This window comes from Haematobia irritans, chromosome 1, assembly GCF_050003625.1.
Source record: "Haematobia irritans isolate KBUSLIRL chromosome 1, ASM5000362v1, whole genome shotgun sequence".
NCBI lineage: Eukaryota > Metazoa > Arthropoda > Insecta > Diptera > Muscidae > Haematobia > Haematobia irritans.
Genome location: NC_134397.1, coordinates 178,341,514 through 178,368,922, shown reverse-complemented (window position 1 = coordinate 178,368,922; position 27,409 = coordinate 178,341,514). Strand labels below are relative to the sequence as shown.

The window sequence follows — 27,409 nt, the reverse complement described above, 5'->3', positions numbered from 1 at the left end:
TGCGTGAATGTTACGAATTCATTCGTGAGCGTGCGTGAGTGTGAGCAATTCAAAAACGGGCGTGCGTGATCGTGCGTGAATGTTACGAATTCATTCGTGAGCGTGCGTGAGTGTGAGCAATTCTAAAACAGGCGTGCGTGATTGTGCGTGAATGACATTTTGAATTTGTGAGCGTGCGTGAGCGTGCGTGAAAACTCCCTCACGCGCACACCTCTAGTAAACACCTCAGTATATCTGTTTAAATTAGCCGCAGTATATAGCTTTCTTGTAATAATAAAGATGACTTTCAGCGAAATTACTGAAATATATGCATGTACCAATGTGCATGAAGCGTTGTAGCAGACAGAGCTTAACGAGCATTATTATAGAAACAATCGAAACTACAAAGCATTCTCGCTTTAACAAAAAGATCATTTGCAACAGTTCGCCTTTAGTTGGTAGGAATCCTTTGTGCGAATAGTGTTAAAGCTCGACGCGTTATAGATTCACTATGAAATATTCTGATATTCCTGTGTTATGGGTCGTAATTCAGTGTTTATTTACAAGTATAAAGGCGGATGGATTGATTGAAGTATTTTCGTGGAAACAAATCGATTATTATGAACGAGGAACATGTAATCAGCAACCTGTAATATCAACGAACAAATATACATCTACGCCAGCGGGCAATTCAAATCGTGGTATGATGTGTGCTATATTATTTTAAATTTAGCTTAATAAAAATAAAATATAAAACAACATTACTGGATCCTGCATCCTGCACTCCTTATTATGGAATCCAATAAAATAATTCTATAAATTTTAAAAGGCACTCAAGTATTGCTTTGCATTAATCAGTCCTCTTTATTGAAGACACAATGTATGTCGATATATGCAGCTTGAGGTTGACTAGGTGCATTTAATGACGTGATTCTATACTCACTACGAAGGAAAAACTTAATTATTGAGTGATAATAAAATAACCTAATTTTTATAACAAAAATATTTTACACTCGCTGATATTCACAAAATCTAAAATGTGTAAACTAAATATTAATTTAATTATTTGATGACCCTCAAATCATATAGAGAAGAACATTTTTGAAGTGTCTCCCACATCATATACGCTAAAAGAAAATATATGCTGTTTAAAAAAATATGCTCAAAAAAATTATTTGGATCCAAAGATTTTAACCTTCCTTTAAGGATTTTGGTATTGATTCCGAGCCAAAGATGCGGCTTCTTTAAAATAAAGACATTTTTAAGCGACCTATGTTGCTTTAAATCTAGAATCAATAAAATTAAAATTAAGATAGAAATTCCATTTATCGAATTTTCATTCTCTTTTCGCGGCATATTCATAAAGCTGTTCACGTACAAACAAATTACACTTTAAAAACCCAAATTATAACGGATACATCAACGAACAAAATGTTTTCTTAATTCCAAAAGTTAATTGAAAAACGATTTCTTTAAATAAAAAAATGTGTTTCTTTACTTTAAGGAAAATTGGCCTTAGTCCAAAGATATACGACTTTAACGGAGGGACGCAAATTTCAAAAATTGGTGTCCTAAATTTAATAAAAAAAAAATTTTGAAGCAAAGATTATAAACTTTATCTTAATTAAAATTTCATTATTTTAAAGAAATTTGTCCTTAGTAATTTGTAAATTGCGCATCCTAAAATTTAGGTTGCGTAATCTTTAATATTACGTAAATATTTTTTTCAGTGTACTTCGTCAAAATTACGACGCTTAGTTTTATTTTCAATTTTGGTCGATTGACGAATGAAACATTTAAGTTATTCTAAGTTTTTGCTCATGATGCGATTAAAACGCATTAAAATTAGCCGTAGTCAAAATGACGAAGGATAGTGTTGGTGTATAAGAAATATGAATGACTTTCCAGGGTTAAAGAAGCCGCATCTTTGTGTCGGAATCCCTAAGGGAAGGTCAAAATCATTGGATCCATTTTTTGAGTGTATGTTAGGCTCTTAAAAATTAAATCAATTCATTCTCTTGCTGCGATATATTAATAAAACTTTTCTCGTATAAATAATTACCAGTTTAAAAATCTAAAAAAAGCGAAGCCCTTATTAAAGAAAACGTAGGTTTATTTTAGAAAAAATCAACTAAATTAAAGTACTAATTGCAAAATAATACATATTGTTAAATTGAAGAAAATTTACTTAAAAAATATATTTTTTCTGTTGCTTATATAAAGTTTTAGACAGGCATAATTTAAGTAAAATTTCTCATTTTATACATAAAGTAAAGATTATTTTTTTTTAAATTGATTAATTATACTTACTTTATTTTAAATATATGTATGTGTCTCAAAACTGTGTAAATTGCGTCTTCTAAAATGTAGGTTGCATAAACTTTCATATGAAGTCAATGTTTTTCTCAGTGTACTTAAATTGAGTTGATATTGATTCCGAGTCATCGAAGTGAGGAATTGCTCTAAGGATACATTTAAACGCAATTCACATTTGAATTAAGGTTTTGCGTACTTAATACTAGGACACAAATCTTAATTTATTCGTTTTTTTTCGTAATGCAATACCCAATACCCTTTATAAACGTGTTAGCCGCAACTTAAAATTGCAATATAAACTCGACTTCAAGAATAAATCTGTTTTTCAATAGCCCCCATATAAATCGACCCCCAAGATTGGACTTTTAGAACCTCATGGAGGAACAAATTTCATCCGATCCGGTTGAAATTTGGCTTTCTCAAATTGCCGCTCGAAAATTGGGTCATATCGGTTCATAATTATTCATAGACTCTTATATAAAAAACGATCAAGAACCTTAGTGATATATATTTATTTGCGATAGCGGCGTTTGTAATACAGTTTAGCTAAAGTTTTCTGAAATTAAGCCACATTTTACTTCCTGGTGGGTTCACTTTTGTTTGAGTGTAGTATTGGAATGTCCATCAATCTCCCAAATACTAATATTATTTTTTTTTCTACAAGACTTATTTCACAAATTTTTAGAACTTGGCGGTAGTTATTCTGCAAACCTTTCCTAGGTTTGAATAATGGGCCGTTTATAGATGCATTTTAATAAAAATCTCTATACATGGCTCTCTCTCGTGAAACGTATACAATAACAATTAGAATTTGGTGATGGCATTTTTTTATTAATATATCCCGATTCCAGCACAATTTGAAGAAACAACAGCCAATCTTATAAATTTTGTTAGTCTGCTCAGTTTTTTAGACTACTCTTATCAAAGAAGGCATTTGTACTTGTACATCTGTTGGTAGAGTTCATGCACGCGTAGAAAGGTAGGGATTTCGATTGAGGAAAAACTTTTATAAAGTTGGCTTATTGTCTATCTTAACTTTATTTTAATTTACGGAATTTATTATATTGTAATTAAAATTTCCCCAATATGAAAAAGTTTCCTTCACTTTAATAATTGTTTGTTGGCTTTTGTTATATGCACTGAAAAAAATGTTGTCGTGAGGTCAAAGATTTCATGTCTTTAAAATACGAATGCAAATTTTGCTTAGCATAGAAGACGCATTTCTCCAATATAAAGTTTTTTTCCTTGTCCAATGAAGTCGTATTGTCCTTATAAGTAAGTGATTTCACTTACAAATGGGTAACATAACATGAAAGAAAAAATGTTTGGACTAAAGTCAACTTTACTTTAATAATTCAGAAAAATTGTTTAAATTTAATGAAATTATCTTTAAGTATGTTGTCTTTTTGCATCTTGACTTCAAAGCAAAAAATCACTCAAATATAGGACATGAAACATAGCATAATTTCTACTAGAAGTCGAGTCTTAATTTGGAAAATAAAGTTGTCGTTAACTCGTTTTTTTAAGGTCTTTGAAAGCATATGAAGCTGAAAAAACGAAAAATTAAAATTTGCTTCCTGGAAGCAAATACACAAAACCCAAATTTAACGAGAATTGTGTCTTAAAAGTATCCTTACTTTTATTCTCCTCTTCTTTGGCTCGGTATTAATACCAAAATTTTTAAAGTAAAGACAAAATCATTGAAACCGGATATGCTTTTTTTCAGTGTGATAGCATTTAAGTCGAAGAAAAAGTGCATGCGACTTAGAGATACTGGCTGGTAGTAATACAACATTTCGATAACTTATATTTCATGTTAGCCTGATACCGAAACAGGCAATTGACGTCCAAATGCATTATATCTAATTATACAATTATTTTTCGAGCTTTATGGACACTCTTTTTATACCCTCCACCATAGGATGGGGGGTATATTAACTTTGTCATTCCGTTTGTAACACATCGAAATATTGCTCTAAGACCCCATGAAGTATATATATTCTGGGTCGTGGTGAAATTCTGAGTCGATCTGAGCATGTCCGTCCGTCCGTCTGTTGAAACCACGCTAACTTCCGAACGAAACAAGCTATCGCCTTGAAACTTGGCACAAGTAGTCGTTATTGATGTAGGTCGGATGGTATTGAAAATGGGCCATATCGGTCCACTTTTACGTACAGTCCCCATATAAACAGACCCCCAAATTTGGCTTGCGAGGCCTCTAAGAGAAGCAAATTTCATACGATCCGGCTGAAATTTGGTACATGGTGTTAGTATATGGTCTCTAACAACCATGCAAAAATTGGTCCACATCAGTCCATAATTATATATAGCCCCCATATAAACCGATCCCCGATTTGGATTGAGAGGCCTCTAAGAGAAGCAAATTTCATCCGGTCCGGCTGAAATTTGGTACATGGTGTTAGTATATGGTCTCTAACAACCATGCATAAAGTGGTCCACATCGGTCCATAATTATTATAGCCCCCATATAAACCAATCACCAGATTTGACATCCGGAGCCTCTTGGAAGACCAAAATTCATCTGATTCAGTTGAAATTTGGTACGTGGTGTTAATATATGGCCTCAAACTCCCATGCAAAAATTGGTCGAAATCGGTCCATAATTATATATAGGCCCCATATAAACCGATCCCCAGATTTGACCTCCAGAGCCCCTTGGAAGAGCAAAATTCTTCCCATTCGGACGAAATTTGGTACGTGGTGATCGTATATGATATTTAACAACCATGCCAAAAGTGGTCCATATCAGTCCATAATCATATATAGTCCCATATAAACCGATCCCGAGATTTGGTTTTGGAGGAGTTAGTATATGGTATCCAACAACCATGCAGGAATTGGTTCCTATCAGCCCATAATTATATATAGCTCCCATATAAACCGATCCCCAGATTTGACCTCCGGTGCCTTTTGGAGAAACAAAATTCATCCGATATGGTTGAAATGTGGTACGTGTTGGTAGTGTATGATATTTAACAATCATGCCAAAAGTGGTCCATATCAGTCCATAATCATATATAGCCCTATATAAACCGATCCCGAGATTTGGTTTTGGAGGAGCAAATTTCATCCGAGTCAGTTGTAATTTGGTACATTGTGCTAGTATATGGGCGTTAGTAGCCATGCCTAACTAGGTCCATATCGATCTATAGTTATATATAGCTCTCAGATAAATCGATCCCCAATCACACAAAAATTGGTCCATATCAAGTTCATAATTGTATATAGCACCCATATAAGCGACCCCCAATCAATTCTGGCTCTCTACGTACCGTGCAAAAGTCCATATCGATTCGTAATTATTTGTGGACTTACTTATACATAACGTTTTTGTCTAATATATACCACGTATGGGCTAACTCACAATTTAGAAAACGATTTAAGATACCACAACCCAAGTAATTCGATTGTGGATGACAGTCTTTCGTAGAAGTTTCTACGCAATCCATGGTGTAGGGTACATAAGATTCGGCCTGGCCGAACTTACGGCCGTATATACTTGTTTTAAATTCCCCAGCTCTAAGAATCTTAAATACCCACCACCATGAATCAAATATGACAGCGTCCTTTGAAAACTCCTCGTCGTAGCGGATTTCTTGAAAATATATAGAATTTCAGGTGCATTTGATAGGTCAAATCTGGAGATCAGCTTAAATGGGGGCTATACCAAAACGTGGTCCGATTCACACTATATTCGGCACACTTATTTATGCACCCAAAGTACCTTTGGATTTTGAAATTCAGGCATATTGGATAAAACTTGGGTTGTGAGCTTCTCAAGATACCAAATCGGTGGGGTCGGTTTGTATGGGGTCTATATCAAAATCTAGACCGATATAGCCCATCTTCGAACTTGACGTGCCAACTCACAAAAAAAAAGAATCTGTGCCAAATTTCAGAACGATAGCACAATTATTGATGGATATATAATGTAAAGGTGAAAAAATTAAATTTTTAATGGATCATTAAAAAAATTAATTTAAAAAAGTGAAGTTCAATAAATAATTAATTGATTAAACAATTAATTGAAAGTGCTGAAGGAAGTATATTTATGGACACAAAGTACTTCAAGAGCAGGGATGATAAATGATGTTTACGGAAAAGTACTAAAAATGTATTAAACATGTACTTTTTGAAGCTAAAAGATGTAAAACTACATAATATAAAATTTAAAGACTATTGTAAAAGTATATTTAAATCTAAATCGCTTTGGACATTTTTTTTCAGATTTTCTAAAAAACCTTATTTTGCAAAATTATATAGGAAATTTTGTCAAAATTTTATTTCTATAGAAAATTTTGTCAAAATTTTATTGCTATCGAAAATTTTGTCAAAATTTTATTCTTATAGAAAATTTTGTCAAAATTTTATTTTATTTCAATAGACAATTTTGTCAAGATTTTATTTCCATAGAAAATTTTGTCAAAATTTTATTTCTATAGAAAGTTTTCTCAAAATTTTATTTCTTTAAAAAATTTTGTCAAAATTTTATTTCTATAGAAGATTTTGTCAAAATTTTATTTCTATAGAAAATTTTGCCAAAATTTTATTTTGAAAAAATTGAATTGAAGAAAATGTTGTCCAATTTTTATTCTATAGGAAATTTTGTCAAAATTTCTATAGGAAAAATTTTATTCTTATAGAAAATTGTGTGAAAAGTTTATTGCAATAGAAAATTTATGAAGAAGTACCTCTTTGCAAAATCTACCAAAATCAAGAATTCTACCAATCTACAAAACAGTACAAATTTTGCCATTTTTTGTAGAATTCTACCAAGAGTGTCAACCAGCTAAGCATTATTGCAAAAGACACCATGTATGTAGTTTGTCTCCTTCTTGGCGTTTCAAATATATACACTATCTCACAATAGACTGTTCCTCATAGTAGCGGAAAAAAACACATTTCACGTTTCACATTTGCGGACGAATGCGGTATAGATAATATTCCTCTCAAAAATTTTGAGACCCTGTAATCAAAACTAAAATACCCTCATTTTGCAATATGTTTATTTCTTCAATGTCCGCTATTCATAATTTTTAGAGTTGAGTTGATATCTGAGAAACGTTCACACACTGAAAAAACAGTGAACCCTTTTCCATTGCAAAATGAACTAAACTGTAGTAATATTGACCATGATTTAGCCCTTAAGATTTTTTTCAACTTGTCTAGTTTATAATTTTCTTAAATTTTAGTTCATCTATAACATTGTAGTTTAGTTCATTTTTACAACACCATAAGATTTATATACACCTACCAAGTTAAAAAGTCAGTATTATTTTGGTTTACTTGCTTATTTTGTGGGAAACCCGATAATAAAAATTGGTTAACAGTCTCTTTAAAATGTCGACGACTAGACTATTTTTAAATCAATCATTCCACAGTATAGAGAAATTAAATAATTAAAGGAACAACAAACCGTTTTACTATTATGAGAATTTTCATACATTAAAATTAAACTATCTTTAAGCAAAAGTACTTTATTATAAAAACTTATGATGAAAGTTCTTAATACAATGTTTTTTGTGAATAAAAATTATGACCACATGGAAAAGAGAGTAGTTCATTTGAACCCGCTGTTTGGTCATTTTGACTTATCCTTTTTTTATTCATCGTAGGTAATTTTTTCTCATATCTTGCTGGAAAAATGAAAACAATAATGAAAATTAATAAAAATTAATACCATGTAATGAAATATAATTTTTAATTCTTCATTTTAGCTTGTAACTTACCATATTTGGGGCATTTTATCAAATGGTGTAAGGAATTCAACTTTTCTTTGGAAAACGTATCTCATAAAATTTGTACCTGAAACAATTAGAGAAATAATGAAGTATTCTAAATAAACTCATAAAACTGTGTTGTTATCGATGTGAAAGATATAATAAAATAAATATTCTAGTTGAAAGAAAGCCAAAGTTTTAATATAAAACTTACCAATTCTCTATTAAATTGTACGCTGAGGGGAAATATAAAAAGTTGTCCAAATTTATTTGGGTTACTGTGAAATTAAATATTAAATAAAATTATTAAATAACTTTTAAAAAAATCTAATGAAAAAAATAATAATATGCATAAAAAACCAAATATTCTTGATATTCCTAGACAGTCATCAAAATGACGACACGTAATTTTATTTTCGATTTAAAATGCATTTTAGTCTATTGGGAAATGGTAAATTTAAGTTATACTAATTCGACCGTTTTATGAATTTTTGTTTTATACTACTTAAAACCAAATTGAATAAGAAAATAAATGCAAGTTTGGTTCACTTTTTCGCTCACGATGAAAATTATATCGTCTTGAAATCAGCCGTAGTCAAAATGACGAAGGATGACGTTAATGTACAAAAAATAAGGATGGCTATCCAGGGTTAAAAGAAAGTTAAAGAAAACTTACCAATTCACTATTAAATTACAGGCAAAGGAGTACTAAAAATTTGTCCAAATTTTAAGGGGTTATTCTGAAATTAAATATTTATTTTTACATTAAAAATATTACATTAGTTTCCAAAAAAAATAATTAAAGAAATACTAAAATAAGGTATTAAAAACCTGTAATTTTGATGATAAAAAGGTCATAAAAACGTAAATATTCTAGTTGAAAGAAAGCCAATTTTTAAAAGAAAACTTACCAATTCTCTACCTTTTTAAATTTGTTTGAATCCGTCTGGAGTTGCTCTGAAATTAAATATCGCTTTTACAACAAAGAAAAACATTAAACTGGTTTCCAAAAAAAAAAAAAAAATAATTAACAAATAATAATATACATAAAAAATATTCTTTTCAAAAGAAAGCCATATTAAAAAAATACTTACCAATTTATGAATAAACTATACGCTGAGATATTACAAAAAATTTCCAAATTCATCTGGAATTGAATATTAATTTTTTACATTGAATAATGAAAATTTCAATACACTTTCAATTTCAACATATTTTACTAAATATTCTTAATAACTTTTTTCTAAACTACCGACAAAATATTAATAACTTTCATTTAAAAGGTTTAATAAACAAACACCAATATATGACTCAAAAATCCAAAATATTCCATGCCTTTATATTCCCTTGTTGCATACCTACTTAAAAGATGCAACAGCCCACGCCAACGCCAACTATACAACTGAAGCATGCCAAACAAAACCAAGCAAAGCCAAAACATACCTACAACAACAAAAACACATGTGCCTTTATTGAAAACAACACCTCATCCAGCCAAAAACCATCAACGAATAACAAACACACACACAAGCCACTAAATGAACAAAAATAAAAACAACCCCACGCTCATGTATACACAACAATACTCAAGTAACATCATCTTTACATTAATCACATTCCACCATTCCGATAAAGATCTCTGTACTATGCATTAGTTCATCGCATCTGCTGACAATTTACTCTAAGAATAATATTCGTAAAGGCACACCAGTTTATGAGCGATGAAACGTTTAACAAAAAATTTGCAAAATTTTCATGAAATGTTATCTACCATTTTTGACGAAAATGTCTATAAATTTAATTACATGTGAACTAAAAATATTTCATTGTGTAATTTTTTACCAACAATTATTAACTATAGGAATAGTCAGTAAGAAATTTCTATCCACTTTCAAGTTCATTTTTCGTAAAAAAATATTTTCTCATACAAAAAAATCTTATAGTAAATTGCACTTATTATTTAGAAAATACTTTACATTTCACAAGTAGTTTTATAGCATGACAAACGAATTTTTAACTACCAGTTAAGAAATTTTTTAAGGAAATTTCCATCGTATTTTGTAGGCCATGAACTAAACGATTGCTACTTAGAATTTGTAAAATTTCCTTTCGAGTAGTTAATTTTCGTTCAAGATACGAAAAATGAACTAAAATTCTGGAAAATTCTTGTAATAAATTATTGTAAAAATCTTCTTAATTTTACGAGACACTTTTTTTTCTGTGCATTTAAGGCAGAATAACTCTATATAGAGTAATTGTGATGGAAAAGTACTAAATGGCTCGCGGTCGTGCCACGGTGCTTTTGGCAGTCGAAATGTATCAAAAAAAGCACAAAAGTGTCAACTTTATCAACACTGTTCTAGAGTTTGAATTTCAGGGTTGGTCGGTTGTATTGTAAGCCCCATCAACCGACCACCCCATTTCACAACATGGAACGATATTGTCCACCCTAGAATTTGACCTACGTGCAGACAAACAACGAATGCCAAATTTCAGTACGATTGCATCATTATTGATAGCTGTGGCGTGATAACAGGTTATATCGACTTTCTCCCTGTTCAAGAATATATACTATACTTAAAATAATCGAAACTTAATAATTCGATGTGTTACAAGCGGTATGACCGCCATCACCAATATGTGGGTATAAACAAGTAACCGTACAAATTAGCTGGTTTTCGGCACAAAAACCGAATATACACGCAGAGAAGGAATATGACCACCCCAAATATGTTTCATGAGCACAATGTACTTATGTCCAATAGGTAGTTTTATAGTGTTTTCTTTTCTGAAAAAAATGCTTTGCCTTCATTTAATTTGTACAGAATGCGCATATTTATAATGTTGCCAGAAACCTAAAAAAATGCTATTATTTAAGGGGGGAGAAAAGAACTCAAAGGAGCAAACAGGACAATCGCAGTACTATCTTTTGTCGGCACTGCTGAAAATGACCGCAATTTGCCTCTATGCGTGTCACTATTTTCACAACCGAATTCGAAGTCTTTTCGCACTTTTGCCTGTTTTTTTTTAGAAAAGAACCTAAAAAGTTCATTTTTCGGGCAAAATGCAAAAAAGTTAGCATTTTTAACCAGGAAAGAAAACAATATTAGTTAATGATCCAGAAGTAACGAGAAAAAAGCAATATTTTGCGAGGAAACAAAAAACAATTCCCACACTGAAAAAGAGTGAATCCACCAGAGAAAAACAATTTAGTTCATTTTAGAAAAATTATATCAATTTTAGGAAATTTTAACTAAACTGTATTAGAAACGCAGATTTCACGTTGATTTATTAGACAAAATTAAATAGCAAAATTATTACTTTTCACTAAACAAAAGAAAAATCGTAGTTTGAAAGAAATAATTGGAGTTCAAAATTGCAAAAATGTCTTTAGTGCCATATGAAGATGGCCATTCAAGATGGGCACATTATTGGAAAAATTTTAAAAATTTTTATAAATTCTGAACTATTTTGTGGGAGACACGAATTTAGTTAATCATTTGTGTAATATTTGTTCCTGCGTTTTAGTTAATTTAAATAACGTAAGCAAAAAAATTATGATTTTTTTTTTAAAACGGTATAATTCCATGAACTAAAATAAAATTAAATCGGCTTTAGCGAAATATAGGGTTTGTTGGTTTGCAATGGGAAAACTGGGCAATTGAGTTTAAAAAACTAGCAAGCAAAGGCGGCTAGTTTTGCTTAGCCGTTTTTATACCCTGCGCCACACTGTGGAACAGGGTATTATAAGATAGTGCATATGTTTGCAACACCCAGAAGGAGACGAGATAGACACATGGTGACTTTGGCAAAAATGCTTCGTGAACACATTTTTATAATCAAAGTCTAGGTCGCAGTTTTAGTCCAATTGACTTCAAATTTGGCACAAGTATGTGTTTTGGCTCAGAATAGAACCCTATGGATTTTTGAAGAAATCGGTTCTTCAATGGACTTATATGGCCCAAGAAGAATTTTGCACAAGAAGAACAATTAGTACTATAGTCAAGTGTGCCAAATTTTATTGAAATCGGTTCAAAATTAGATATAGCTCCCATATATATCTTTCGCCCGATATGGACTAATACGGTCCCAGAAGCCAGAGTTTTACCCCAATTTGGTTGAAATTTTGCACTAGGAGTACAATTAGTAGTGTAGTCAAGTGTGCCAAATTTTATTGAAATCGGTTCAGATTTAGATATAGCTCCCATATATATCGTTCGCCCGATTTGCACTCATATGACCACAGTGGCCAATCTTTTACTCCGATTTAATTTAAATTTTGCACAGAGAGTAGAATTAGTATTGTAGCTGTGCGTGCCAAATTTTGTTGGAATCGGTACAGTTTTAGATATAGCTCCCATATATATGTTTTTCTGATTTCGACAAAAATGGTCAAATACCAACATTTTCCTTGTAAAATCGCCACTGCTTAGTCGAAAAGTTGTAAAAATGACTCTAATTTTCCTAAACTTCTAATACATATATATCGAGCCATAAATCATAAATAAACTTTTGCGAAGTTTCCTTAAAATTGCTTCAGATTTAAATGTTTCCCATATTTTTATACCCTCCATCATAGGATGGGGGTATATTAACTATGTCATTCCGTTTGTAACACATCGAAATATTGCTCTAAGACCCCATAAAGTATATATATTCTGGGTCGTGGTGAAATTCTGAGTCGATCTGAGCATGTCCGTCCGTCCGTCCGTCCGTCTGTTGAAATCACGCTAACTTCCGAACGAAATAAGCTATCGACTTGAAACTTGGCACAAGTAGTTGTTATCGATGTAGGTCGGATGGTATTGAAATCGGCCCACTTTTACGTATAGCCCCCATATAAAGGGACCCTCAGATTTGGCTTGTGGAGCCTCTAACAGAAGCATATTTCATCCGATCCGGCTGAAATTTGGTACATGGTGTTGGTATATGGTCTCTAATAACCATGCAGAAATTGGTCCACATCGGTCCATAATTATATATAGCCCCCATATAAACCGATCCCCAGATTTGACTTGTGGAGCCTCTAAGAGAAGCATATTTCATCCGATCCGGCTGAAATTTGGTACATGGTGTGAGTATATGGTCTCTAACAATCATGCAAAAATTGGTCGATATCGGTCCTTAATTATAATAGCCCCCATATAAACCGATCCCCAGATTTGGCTTGTGGAGCCTCTAAGAGAAGCATATTTCATCCGATCCGGCTGAAATTTGGTACATGGTGTTGGTATATGGTCTCTAACAACCATGCAAAAATTGGTCCACATCGGTCCATAATTATATATAGCCCCCATATAAACCGATCTCCAGATTTGGCTTGCGAAGCCTCAAAGAGAAGCAAATTGCATCCGATCCGGCTGAAATTTGGTACATGGTATTGGTATATGGTCTCTAGCAACCGTGCAAAATTTGGTCCACATCGGTCCATAATTATATATAGCGCACATATAAACCGATCCCCAGATTTGGGTTGCGGAGCCTCTAAGAGAAGCAAATTTCATCCAATCCGGTTCAAATTAGGAACGTGGTGTTAGTATATGGTCGCTAACAACCATACCAAAATTGGTCCAATCACACAAAAATTGGTCCATATCGGTTCATAATCATGGTTGCCACTAGAGCTAAAAATAATCTACCAAAATTTTATTTCTATAGAAAATTTTGTCAAAATTTTATTTCTATAGAAAATGTTGTCAAAATTTTATTTCTAGATAAAATTTTGTTAAAATTTTATTCGGTTCAAATAAAATTTTCATCATTGTCAAAATTTTATTTCTATAGAAAATTTAGTTCAAATTTTATTCGGTTCGTAATCATGGTTGCCACTCGAGCCAAAAATAAACAACAAAGATTTTATTTCTATAGAAAATTTTGTCAAAAGTTTATTTTTATAGAAAATTTTGTTAAAATTTTATTTCTGTAGACATTTTTGTCAAAATTTTCTTTCTATAGAAAATTTTGTGAAAATTTTTATTTCTATAGAAAATTTTGTGAAAATTTTATTTCTATAGAAAATTTTGTTAAAATTTTATTTCTGTAGAAAATTTTGTCAAAATTTTATGTCTACTTTGTCAAACTGAATTATATACGTATTGGATCGATCTTTTTTGATTTAATATATACCACGTATGGACTTACATACAATTTAGAAGATGGTGTTAGGAGGTTTTAAGATACCTTGCCATCGGCAAGCGTTACCTCAACTTAAGTAATTCGATTGTGGGTGGCAGTGTTTAGAAGAAGTTTCTACGCAATCCATGATGGAGGGTACATAAGCATCGGCCTGGCCGAACTTACGGCCTTATATACTTGTTTTTTTTACTAACATTGTGTTCCACCCTAGTGCATTAGCCGACTTAAATTTTGAGTCTATAGATTTTGTAGAAGTCTATCAAATTCCAGATCGAGTAATATTTAAATGTATGTATTTGGGACAAACCTTTGACGGATGTGATATGGTATCGAAAATTTAGATCTACAAAGTGGTGCAGGGTATAATATAGTCCCCGCCCGACTTTAGATTTTCCTTACTTGCTTTTTTCTGATTAGTGGTAAAACATAGTATATGCAAGGTCATTATAACAAATTTTAGTTCAGATACTTATTTTAGTGCAAGTAAGACTTTTGGATTTGATACTGGCATCTCTATTTTGGATTATTGTACAATTCAAAATATGAATCCATGAAATTTTAATGCAAAATATTCCAACAACAAAAAAAATCTAGCCAGATTATAAACAAAAAAACAAATATATTAAAACAATTATTATTTATACAAATATATTTATATGTATGTCAGAATATTTGTACGTCATCTCTTGGTGTTTCCCCCCAAAACTGATTTTCGATTTCGATTTGAGACATTAGTTAGTATTCATCACTTGACTTGAGAATATTGAAAGGTGTTTTGTAAATATTTAACGGATAATCAACAATTGACTACATGATCTTAATTTCGAAGATGAGATTCGAGTTTTTGTTAATACTTGTGGTGGGAATACAATGTTTGTGGCCACACGTGAAGGCTGACGGATTAGTTGAGGTTTTTAAATGGAAACAAATCGACTATTATAATAGGGGAAGTAATCCTCAGATGTCACCATCAACAACGCCCGCAATGGGACATGTAAAAACTACGGGTATGTATGTTCTAACACAGCAATGCATTTATGCTAGAGTAGGTAAATTGATTATGATAAAGTTGTATGTCATGCGGCACATTCTCGTAAACGGTTAGACTGAAAAATCCAGATCGAATTGATATCATGTTTGGGATTTGGGGCACGGTTGCACTCGAGCCAAAAATAATCTATTAAAATTTGAAGAAAATTTTACCAAAAAACTACTAAATAAAAAATATGAACAGAGGCACTCCCCAAAGAGGAGTTCTATCACCTCTTCTTTGGAATGTTGCTATAAACAACCTTCTGGTTTCCCTAGAAAAAGAAAAGATAAAAGTGGTGGCATACGCAGTTGATGTGGCTCTAGCAGTCAGGGGAAAATGTCCATCCACAATCAGAGATATTATACAGAGAGCCCTCTGGATGACTGAGAAATGGGCGAAAGAGAATGTTCTTGGGGTAATTCCTGCAAAGACAGATCTAGTCATGTACTGCAAAGATCGCAAAACACCCACGCTTAAGTCCATATCCTTAGGCGGTATTGAAATTCCCTTTGGTGAGTGTGCAAAATACCATGGTGTTATTTTGGACAGGAGGCTGAACTTTAAGCTTAATATTGAAGATAGGGCGAGAAAAGCCACGGTAGCTTTGTATTTGTGCAAAAAGGCAATAAGAAATAAGTGTGGACTAAAACCGAAAATTGTGTATTGGCTGTACACGGCAGTGGTTAGACCTATAATGCTATGTGGTGTTGTATTCAAGTTTAGACAAAGTTCAACGTATGGCGTGTTCAGTAAGACATGCTGCATCTATTACCTTTAGACATTTTGACCAAACAGTCAGCTGCAACAGCGGCTGTGAGGTTGCGCGAGCTATCGCTGTGGTCAGAAAAAAGGTACGATCACAGTTCGGTCCTCAAAATAATAACAGATGTGCAAAACGTAGTGGATTACACTCTGGCGAAACCACTTTTCGACAAAAAGTTTGAAACTCTAATACCCATCAGTGAGGCGTGGTGAACACAGACCCCGGGGAATAAACGATGTAGTTTTTTACACTGATGGCTCAAAATTGGATGGACAAGTGGGTTTCGGAGTATATTCTAAAGATCTGGAACTTTGAATAGCGAAAAGTTTAATCACTGTAGTGTTTTTTAGGCTGAAATATTAGCAATAAGAGAGGTGGCGAATTGGCTGAGAACAGACAGTCAACCTACAATAAAATCCTTGGACTCTGTGTTCCTTAAACGGCCATCGACTGCCGCAAATCTTTCAACGAGATGGCTGAGCATCACAATATTCACCTAATATGAGTGCCTAGCCATAGGAACATACCGGGGAACTGCGAAGCGGATGAGTTAGCAAGGCAAGGGACTATAGAAATAAAATTTTGACAAGAATTTCTATAGAAATAAAATTGTGACAAGAATTGTTATAGAAATAAAATTTTGACAAAATTTTCTATAGAAAAAAAATTTACAAAATTATTGACAAAATTTTCTATAGAAATAAAAATTTGACAACATTTTCTATAGAAATAAAATTTTGAAAAAAATGTCTATAGAAATGAGAAATTTTACAACATTTTCTATAGAAATAAAATTTTGACAACATTTTTTGTAGAAATAAAATTTTGACAAAATTTTCTATTGAAATAAAATTTTGAAAAAATGTTCTATTGAAATGAGAAATTTTACAACATTTTTGGATAGAAATAAAATTTTGACAAAAATTTCTAGAGAAATAAAATTTTGATAAAATTTTCTATAGAAATAACATTTAGACAAAATTTCTATAGAATTAAAATTTTGACAAAAATTTCTATAGAAATAAAATTGTGACAAAATTTTCTATAGAAATAAAATTTTGGCACAATTTTCTATTGAAATAAAATTTGGACATATAGAAATAATATTTTGACAACATTTTCTATAGAAATAAAATTTTGACAAACTATAGAATACAATTTGGACAAGAATTTCTATAGAAATAAAATTCTAACAAATTTTTCTATAGAAAAAAATTTTTGAAAAATGTTTCTATAGAAAAAAATGTTGCCAAAATTTTCTATAGATATAAAGTTTAGACAAAATTTTCCATAGAAATAAAATTTTGACAAAATTTTCTATAAAAATAAAAAATTAAAAAAAAAATTTATATAGAAATGAAAATTTTACAACACTTTTGTATAAAAATCAAATTTTAACAAAATTATCGATAGAAATAAAATTTTGACAAAAATATCTAAAGAAAGAAAATTTTGAAAAATTTTTCTATAGAAATAAAATTTTGAAAAAAAAATTCTATAGAAATAGAATTGTGACAAAATTTTCTATAGAAATAAAATTTTGACAAAATTTTCTATTGAAATAAAATTTTGACAAAATTTTCTATAGAATACAATTTTGACAATAATTTCTATAGAAATAAAATTTTGACAAGAATTTCTATAGAAATAAAATTTTAACAAATTTTTCTGTAGAAAAAAAATTTTTGAAAAAAGTTTCTATAGAAAAAACTTTGACAAAATTTTCTATAGAAATAAAGATTTGTCAAAATTTTCCATAGAAATAAAAATTTGAGCCACCGTGGTGCAATGGTTAGCATGCCCGCCTTGCATACACAAGGTCGTGGGTTCGATTCCTGCTACGACCGAACACCAAAAAGTTTTTCAGCGGTGGATTATCCCACCTCAGTAATGCTGGTGACATTTCTGTGTGGTTCAAAGCTTCTCTAAGTGGTTTCACTACAATGTGGAACGCCGTTCGGACTCGGCTATAAAAAGGAGGTCCCTTGTCATTGAGCTTAACATGGAATCGGGCAGCACTCAGTGATAAGAGAGAAGTTCACCACTGTGGTATCACAATGGACTGAACAGTCTAAGTGAGCCTGATACATCGGGCTGCTACCTAACCTAACCTTCTCCAAATGGCAAGGGACCTACTTTTTATAGCCGATTCCGAACGGCGTTCCACATTGTAGTGAAACCACTTAGAGAAGCTTTGAACCACTCAGAAATGTCACCAGCATTACTGAGGTGGGAAAATCCACCGGTGAAAAACTTTTTGGTGTTAGATGGAAGCAGGAATCGAACCCACGACCTTGTGTATGCAAGACGGGCATGCTAACCATTGCGCGACGGTGGCTCCCCTGTTTTTGGAGAAGAGTTTAAGCGAAGTTTAACTGACAGTTGATAGAACTTGAGATAATTTTTATACCCTCCACCATAGGATGGGGGTATATTAACTTTGTCATTCCGTTTGTTACACATCGAAATATTGCTCTAAGACCCCATAAAGTATATATATTCTGGGTCGTGGTGAAATTCTGAGTCGATCTAAGCATGTCCGTCCGTCCGTCCGTCTGTTGAAATCACGCTAACTTCCGAACGAAACAAGCTATCGACTTGAAACTTGGCACAAGTAGTTGTTATTGATGTAGGTCGGATGGTATTGCAAATGGGCCATATTTCTACTTTTACGCATAGTTCATCCGATCCGACTGAAATTCGGTACATGGTGTTGGTATATGGTCTCTAACAACCATGCAAAAATTGGTCCACATCGGTCCATAATTATATATAGCCCCCATATAAACCGATCCCCAGATTTGGCTTGCGGAGCCTCAAAGAGAAGCAAATTTCATCCGATTTTACTGAAATTTGGTACATGGTGTTGGTATATGTCTCTAAAAATCATGCAAAAATTGGTCCACATCGGTCCATAAATATATATAGCCCCCATATAAACCGATTCCCAGATTTGGCTTGCGGAGCCTCAAAGAGAAGCTAATTTCATCCGATCCGCTTGAAATTTGGTACATGATGTTGGTATATGGCCTCTAACACCCATGCAGAAATTGGTCCACATCGGTTCATAATGATTTAATATATACCACGTATGGACTTACATACAATTTAGAAGACTGTGTTAGGAGGTTTTAATATACCTTGCCATCGGCAAGCGTTACCGCAATTTAAGTAATTCGATTGCAGTGTTTAGAAGAAGTTTCTACGCAATCCATGGTGGAAGGTACATAAGCTTCGGCCTGGCCGAACTTACGGCCGTATATACTTGTTTTTATTCTTCTGTCTCCTGTATTTGCAAATTCGATTTCCGAATATTTGCGACCAATACAATTATTTAGTTACATTTCAAACACATATATATATATATTTCTTCTTTCACAAAGTGTTCAGCAGATCCGCAAATCCATTTCTGTCTCTCACCATGCTCAATAGATTAGTGATATCTCGTATGTAAGTCCATTCCGTGATGTTGTCAAGTTATGTTAACTCTTTTTCTTCCTGTAATAGATTTTCGTTCAACTTTTATGCGGGTTATGTTTTGTAATAGTTTATATTTTTGATTCCTCATAATATGTCTCAAATACGCAGTTTTTCTCCTATTATGGCTGTGATGAGTTCTCTTTCCCAGTGCATTTTCCTTAATACTTAATACAGAAGTACTGACCAGACATATGCTTCGACAAATCGAATTTTCGTTTCAAGATTGATGTCATGGCTTGTAAAAATTTTCTTGTACTTTAAAAATGAATCTCTCGCCAATTCTATTCTGCATTTTATCTCTTTCGAGGAGTCCCATTGCTCAGTAATTGTAGCTCCGAGATATTTAAAACTCTTACCTCTCTCTCTACGTTTGAATTGTGTATTTTTAATGCCGCGTCGTTGTGGTCTTGTTTTTTGCTTATAATCATAAACTTCGTTTTTTGGATATTAATTTTTAGGTCATATTTTTCACTGCAAGAAGCGATTGTATCCACAAGATTCTGAAGTTCAGATATGCTATGTGCCATTAATGTGGTGTCGTCAGCATATCTAATGTTGTTTAAAATTGATCCACTTACAGCAATACCATTTCGAAAACTATTGACCCATTCTCGAAATATTTGTTCGGAATAAATATTAAAAAGCCATGGAGACAGTATACACCCCGGCCTGTCTCCTTTGGAAATAGGTATACTTTCGGTCATATCTCCGTTTATCTCGATTTTTATTATTAATCATATTTTATTTTTAATTTGAATTATAGTAAACATATTTTTATATATTTTTGTTCTTTTGAGTAAATGTGCTTATTTCATTCAGAAAAAATTGTCTTGTTGGAAAAAAAAATGTTCCGATCCCAATTAATTGTTTAATTGAAATGGCTTCAATCACAAAAATTATATTCACAATTTATTTTTTAATCAATCAATTATTCATCCATTATTTATAGAGCTTCACTTGTCTTAAATATGTTTTTTTCTTAATGATTCATTAAAAAATGTAATTTTTCACCTTTAAGGTGGGTATTAAGTTCGAGTTTAGCCGCTAAAATCAAAAATAAATCTGTAAAAGCAGAATAAAATTATAACTTTGGTCAAATTTTTTATAACCTGATGGGGAGTCATCCAAAGCAAAAATTTAAAAAGTTTATTTTCTTTAATGTGCATTATTAACGAAAAGTAAACGTGAAAAATGGCAGGTGGGCTTTATTGGTCCACATCGGTTTTGATATAGCCCCCATATAAACCGATCCCCCATTTGGGGTCTTGGGATTTTTATCCGATTTGCTTGAAACTAGAGTAATTGAGATAATTAATATTTTTTGATAAAAAACTTCATTCCGTTTGTAGCACATCCAAATATCGATTTCCGACTATATAAAGTATATATACTCTTGATCAGGGAGAAATTCTAAGACGATATAACGATGTCCGTCTGTCTGTCTGTTGTAATCACGCTACAGTCTTCAATAATGAAGCAATCGTGCTTCATTATTGTCTTTTGTCTGCAGGCAGGTCAAGTTCGAAGATGGGCTATATCGATCCAGGTTTTGATATAGTCCCCATATAAACCGACCTCCCGATTTGGGGTCTTGGGCTTATAGAAATCGTAGTTTTTATCCAATTTGCCTGAAATTTGAAATCTAGAGGTATTTTATGACCATAAAGAGGTGTGCCAAAAATGGTGAGTATCGGTCCATGTTTTGGTATAGTCCGCATATAGACCGATCTCCCGAGTTTACTTCTTGGGCTTATAGAAACCGCAGTTTTTATTCAATTTATCTGAAATTGGAAATCTAGAGGTATTTTAGGACCATAAAGAGGTGTGCCAAAAATGGTGAGTATCGGTCCATATTTTGGTATAGCCCCCATATAGACCGATTTCCCGATTTTACTTCGTGGGCTTCTAGAATCCGAAGTTTTTATCCTATTTGCCTGAAATTGGAAATCTAGAGGTATTTTCGGGTCATAAAGAGGTGTGCCGAAAACGGTGAGTATCGGTCCATATTTTAGTATAGCCCCCATATCTGATTTATCTGAAATTGTAAATATTCTGGTATTTTAGGCTTACAAAAACGAGTATCGGTTTAAGTTTTTATCGGTCCATTTGGTAATGCCTCCATATAGACCGACTTCTTCTTCTTCTTCTTGAGGGTGTAGAAGGCGCACTGATCATGAAAATTGCTTGAAACTCAATGTAAAATTTCCAGATTTTACTTCTACAGATTTAAGATTTCAAATCAAGATGTTATTTTATAATTTTCTTGCACACTTACAAGGGATGTTAATGATTCCTCTAAAACTCAAACAAAAATGGTTCTTATAAATCCAGAATCTGATATAGTCCTCATAGGTGAAATCTTTAAATTTATCTTCGGGAAGTGTCCTCAAGTCCTCAAGCACTCCTGAAATTTCAAAGGAAACCCTAATATTTGGTTCATGGTGGTGGGTATTTAAGATTCGGCCCGGCCGAACTTACTTCTGTATATACTTGTTTTTATTGTTTTTATTTTTTAATTAGATTACAATTTTAATTTACTTTAAAGAATGTTTGTAATCTTAGCTTTGGATGTTTCTTCATTAAATTTAGGAAACGTATCTTGAAATTCGCATCCAAAATTGGCAAAAAGAAATAATCTTTTTGCCAATTTTGGTTGATTTTCAAAAACATCAAAATGCGTTTAGTCGCATTTAAGGTCGATTTTCAACTTTTGTAACCCTATAATGGTGATAATGGAAATCTTGTTATAACATTGAATCCGAATAAGTCATTCATTTTTCTTTCTAGGAGTTATATATTTTCCGGGCCAATATCATGGATTTAGGAGCAGACGTCAAGCAGTTGCTAATAGTAATAATGAATCTTATATACCCTACAATAATGTACCCATGGGGGTAACTCATTATAAGGGTCGTCTTTTCATAACGATGCCACGCAGAAGAGTTGGAATACCTTCGACTTTAAATTATATTGATATGAGCAAAGATGGAAAAGAGAAGAGTCCAAAACTACGGGCATATCCTGATTTCGAAACAAATCAATTCACGGTGAGTAAAACAACTTAAAAGCAAAAAAATTAAGAAATTTACGAAATAATTATTTAGGCAGGAGCTGGCCGATTGGTATCTGTCTATCGTACTACAGTTGATTCATGTGGACGATTTTGGTTCATCGATACGGGCATGTTGGAATATCCAAGTGAGTAATACATATATATTATATATATATATATATATATATATATATATATATATATATATATATATATATATATATATATATATATATATATATATATATATATATATATATATATATATATATATATATATATATATATATATATATATATATATATATATATATATATATATATATATATATATATATATATATATATATATATATATATATATATATATATATATTTTTTTTTTTTTTTTAAATAATATATTTTTTAAATCCTTTTCACTTTAAGACAATCGCATGCAAGTCCAAAGACCTTCGATTTGGGTAATGGATTTAAGAACAGATCAAGTTATTCGGCGTTTTGAAATACCAGAATCTATTGTAACTGAGGGTCGAGGATTGGCCAGCATTACCGTTGATACGGACAAAGGTTGCGATAAAACATTTGCTTATTTACCAGACTTGGTTCATACGCAACTGTATGTCTATAGGTGAGATTATAGTGGAATATCCACATTATTTGACACTATAAAGTATATAGAGCAACGCGTTTTCGAAAAGGGAATTATTATTTTTCTGGGATGATTAACTCTCTCCTCTTAACAATCCAAAGCTGAAAAGAAATATTGACCTAATGTGAAAGATTGATCTTTGAAATTTGCGTTACTCCGTTAAGGACGTATGTTTCAGTAATGCAAATTAAAGTAAAGAAAAAAATTTTTGATTCGAAGAAATAATCTTTAAAATAACTCAGATATTTAATATTTGGATTAATGGCTTCAGCTTCAAATATAATTTAATTTTGAGGATTTTGCATCTTTGGTTCAAAGTTTTATTTTTAATTAAGAAAATATTTTTAATTTGAAGTATGTGCTATAATTTGGATTTTTAAAATGAAATTTATTTTTAAATCAATAGCTTTAGTGATATATCGATGAATGAGATCTGTATCCTAATTTTAATTTTATAGAACTTAGATTCAATGCTAGGTAGCTTCCTAAAAACTGTCGTTATTTAAAAAACCTCATCTTCGGCTCGGGATCAATTCTATAGGCTTCACACAACTTTTGTGGCAATCAGTTAACATAACCCAAGTCACTTAACATAACCCAAAGTTCAGTTTTTCTACCCTCTACCATGGGTTTGGGATATACTAACTTTATCATTCCGTTTGTAACACTTTGAAATATTCGGCTCAGCCTTCTGAGCACGATTGCCACTCGAGCCACATGTAATGTACCAAAATTACCTAAAAATTATTTTGCAAATTTTATTTCTATAGACAATTTTGTCAAAATATTATTTCTATAGAAAATTTTATTTCTATAGAAAATTTTGTCAAAATGTTATTTATATAGAAAATTTTGTCAAAATTTTATATTTATAGAATTGTATTTCTATAAAATTTTTTGTCAAAGTTTTATTTCTATAGAAAATTTTTTCAAAATTTTATTTCTACAGATTTTTTTTTTAAAAATTTATCTCTATACAAAATTTTTTCAAAATTTTATTTCTATAGAATTTTATGTCAAAATTTGATTTCAATAGAATTTTTTGTCAAAATTTAATTTCTATAGAAAATTTTGTCAAAATTTAATTTCTATAGAAAATATTGTCGAAATTTTATTTCTATAGAAAATGTTTGCAACATTTTATTTCTATAGAAACTTTTGTCAACATTTTATTTCTATAGCAAATTTTGTCAAAATTTTATTTCGATAGAACATTTTGTCAAAATTTTATTTCTATAGACAATTTTGTTTCTATAGAAAATTTTGTCAAAATGTTATTTATATAGAAAATTTTGTCAACATTTTATTTCTATAGAAGATTTTGTCAAAATTTTTTCAAAATTTTATTTCTATAGAAATTTTTTGTCAAAATTTTATTTCCATAGATAATTTTGTCAAAATTTTATTTCTATAGAAAATTTTGTCAAAAGTTTATTTCTATAGAAAATATTGTCACATTTATTTCTATAGATAATTTTGTCAAATTTTTATTTCTATAGAAAATTTTATTTCTTTAGAACATTTTGTCAAAATTTTATTTCTATAGAACATTTTTTCAAAAAAAAAATTCAAAATTTTATTTCTATAGAAAATTTTTTCAAAATGTTATTTCTATAATTTTTTTTTTTTTTAATTTTATCTCTATAGAAAATTTTTTCAAAATTTTAGTTCTATAAAATTTTTTGTCAAAATTTTATTTCAATAGAATTTTTTGTCAAAATTTTATTTCTATAGAAAATTTTGTCAAAATTTTATTTCTATAGAAAATTTTGTTACAATTTTATTTCTATAGAAAATTTTGTCAAGATTTTATTTCTATAGCAAATTTTGTCAAAATTTTATTTCTATAGAAAATTTTGTCAAAATTTTATTTCTATAGAAAATTTTGTCAAAATTTTATTTCTATAGAAAATTTTATCAAAATTTTATTTCTGCAGAAAATATTTTCTATAGAAATTTTTTTCAAAATTTTATTTCTATAGAATTTTTTTTCAAAATTTTATTTCTATAAAAAATTTTGTCAAAATTTTATTTCTATAGAACATTTTTTCTATAGAAAATTTTTCAAAATTTAATTTCTATAGAAAATTTTTTTATTTCTATAGAAATTTTTTTTTAATTTTATCTCTATAGAAATTTTTTTCAACATTTTATTTCTATAGAATTTTTTGTCAAAATTTTATTTGAATAGAATTTTTTGTCAAAATTTTATTTCTATAGAAAATATTGTCAAAATTTTATTTCTATAGAAAATTTTGTCAATATTTTATTTCTATAGAAAATTTTGTCAAAATTTTATTTCTATAGAAAATTTTATTTCTATAGAAAATTTTGTTTCTATAGAAAATTTTGTCAAAATTTTATTTCTGTAGAAAATTTTGTCAGAATTTTATTTCTATAGAAAACTTTGTCAAAATTTTATTTCTATAGAAGATTTTGTCAAAATTTTATTTCTGCAAAAAATTTTTTCTATAGAAAATTTTTTCAAAATTTTATTTCTATAGAAATTTTTTTCAAAATTTTATTTCCATAGACAATTTTGTCAAAATTTTATTTCTATAAAAAATTTTGTCAAAATTTTATTTCTATAGAACATTTTGTCAAAATTTTATTTCTATAGAAAATTTTGTCAAAATTTTATTTCTATAGACAATTTTGTCAAAATATTTATTTCTAATTGCATGATCTACCAAAACGTCAAGAATTCTACCAATCTACCAAACAATAAACAGCTACCATTTTGGCAGAATTCTATCAACTGTGACAACCGTGCTTCTGAGTCGATCTAGGTATGTTCGTCCGTCCGTCTGTTGAATTCACGCTAATTTCTGAAGAAAACAAACCACCGACTTGAAATTTGGTACAAGTATTTGTTATTGATGTAGATCGGATTGTACTGCAAATGGATAATATTGGACTACATTTAGGTATACCCCGCATATAAACCGATTCACAGATTTTCAAAATTTTCCTTCCATTTTTTATGTCGAACCACCTACTTACAAAAACAAAACGACTTGATTGAAAAGTTTATCGACTTTTGGACAAGGAATATAATACATAATTAATGACGTAACAAAAATTTGTATTGCCTTCGTACTCAGTAACACATATTTCATTTTCCATTTTCTAATTTTGCTCCATTTTTTAATTTTCATGCTTCAGTTACATTCTGCCGGGGCTTACATTCATTACGAAGCGTCTCCCCAATTTTGAGACCCTGTTTCATTAGGGTTTTTGGGCCCATTATACTGGGGCCTATTTTCATACCACCTGAAAAAATTGTTCCATAATTATATATAGTTCCAATTTACATTTTTGAATATAGGAAAGTTTTTCTTGTTGTTCTTTGAGTCTTTTTGTTCTTTTGTGGAATTATGTTAAATAATGTTTTACCTTCAAAATTTTTATGTTTACAGTTATGAACAAAATACAATGTGGAGTTTCCAGCACAACTACTTTAACTTTGATCCCATTGCTGGGGATTTCAATATCGGAGGCCAGTCATTTAGTTGGGATGATGGAATATTTTCGACCACATTAACGCCCAAAGGAAAGGATGGATCCCGCAATATATTATTCCACGCTATGGCTAGTTTTAATGAATTTGCTGTTTCCAATGAGGTATTGCAAAATCCAGCTAATGCTAGACGTTCCGATCACGGTAGAGATTTTATTTTAATGGGTTCTCGAGGTTCTGGCCGTCAGTCCACTATCCACGAATATGATCCTCGCACAGGTGTTGTATTTTATGCTGAAATTCAGCAAAATGGTGTAGGTTGCTGGAATGGCCGAAAACCTTTTACACCAGGCAATCAGGGAACTGTTGCCCAGGACGAACAGCGTATGATATATCCAAGTGACTTGACGGTAAGAAACATCAGTTAATGTACTTTCGTGATTATAACTAAGACCATTTTTAGATTGATGATGAGGGTACCATGTGGGTGATGACGAATTCTATGCCTATATTCATATATTCTACATTGGATACTAATATCTATAACTTCCGAGTTTGGAAACAAAACACAGCAGCGGCAATTGCTAATACTGTATGTGCTTGATTATAATCGGAATTGGTGGACAATTCTACGATCTCCAATATATATTTGATCATGGGAGAGTTCGAATAATTAATAGTTCGCTGGTTAATCGTAGGGATTTGTTAAGTATTCATGAGGACAGCGTATATTAGTAGAATTTTGTATTTCAATATTAAACATATTTATATAATAAAAAATACACCACATTCCACTTTCTA

At 31.0% G+C, this 27,409-nt stretch overlaps 1 protein-coding gene across 2 annotated transcripts; it reads left to right on the top strand.

Annotated features, from left to right (window-relative positions):
* The first annotated feature begins 385 nt into the window (after positions 1 to 385).
* Positions 386 to 27,409, top strand: LOC142222177 (L-dopachrome tautomerase yellow-f2-like). Of its 2 annotated transcripts, none has more exons than XM_075292181.1 (6): positions 386 to 680; positions 22,235 to 22,494; positions 22,552 to 22,645; positions 22,926 to 23,127; positions 26,568 to 27,018; positions 27,072 to 27,409. In XM_075292181.1, the coding sequence occupies exons 1-6, from the start codon at positions 491 to 493 to the stop codon at positions 27,210 to 27,212; spliced, it is 1,338 nt and encodes a 445-aa protein (XP_075148296.1). In that variant the 5' UTR covers positions 386 to 490; the 3' UTR covers positions 27,213 to 27,409. The 2 variants fall into 2 exon arrangements, with proteins under 2 accessions (XP_075148296.1, XP_075148295.1); XM_075292180.1 differs by lacking the exon at positions 386 to 680 and adding an exon at positions 14,927 to 15,178.

Bases quoted from the DNA above. Each gene is read 5' to 3' on its own strand.
- LOC142222177 (XM_075292180.1), top strand. From the start codon at position 14,983: ATGATCTTAATTTCGAAGATGAGATTCGAGTTTTTGTTAATACTTGTG. The intron at 22,646-22,925 runs GTGAGTAATACA...TTTCACTTTAAG, and splicing joins GGGCATGTTGGAATATCCAA to ACAATCGCATGCAAGTCCAA. The intron at 23,128-26,567 runs GTGAGATTATAG...TTATGTTTACAG, and splicing joins ACGCAACTGTATGTCTATAG to TTATGAACAAAATACAATGT.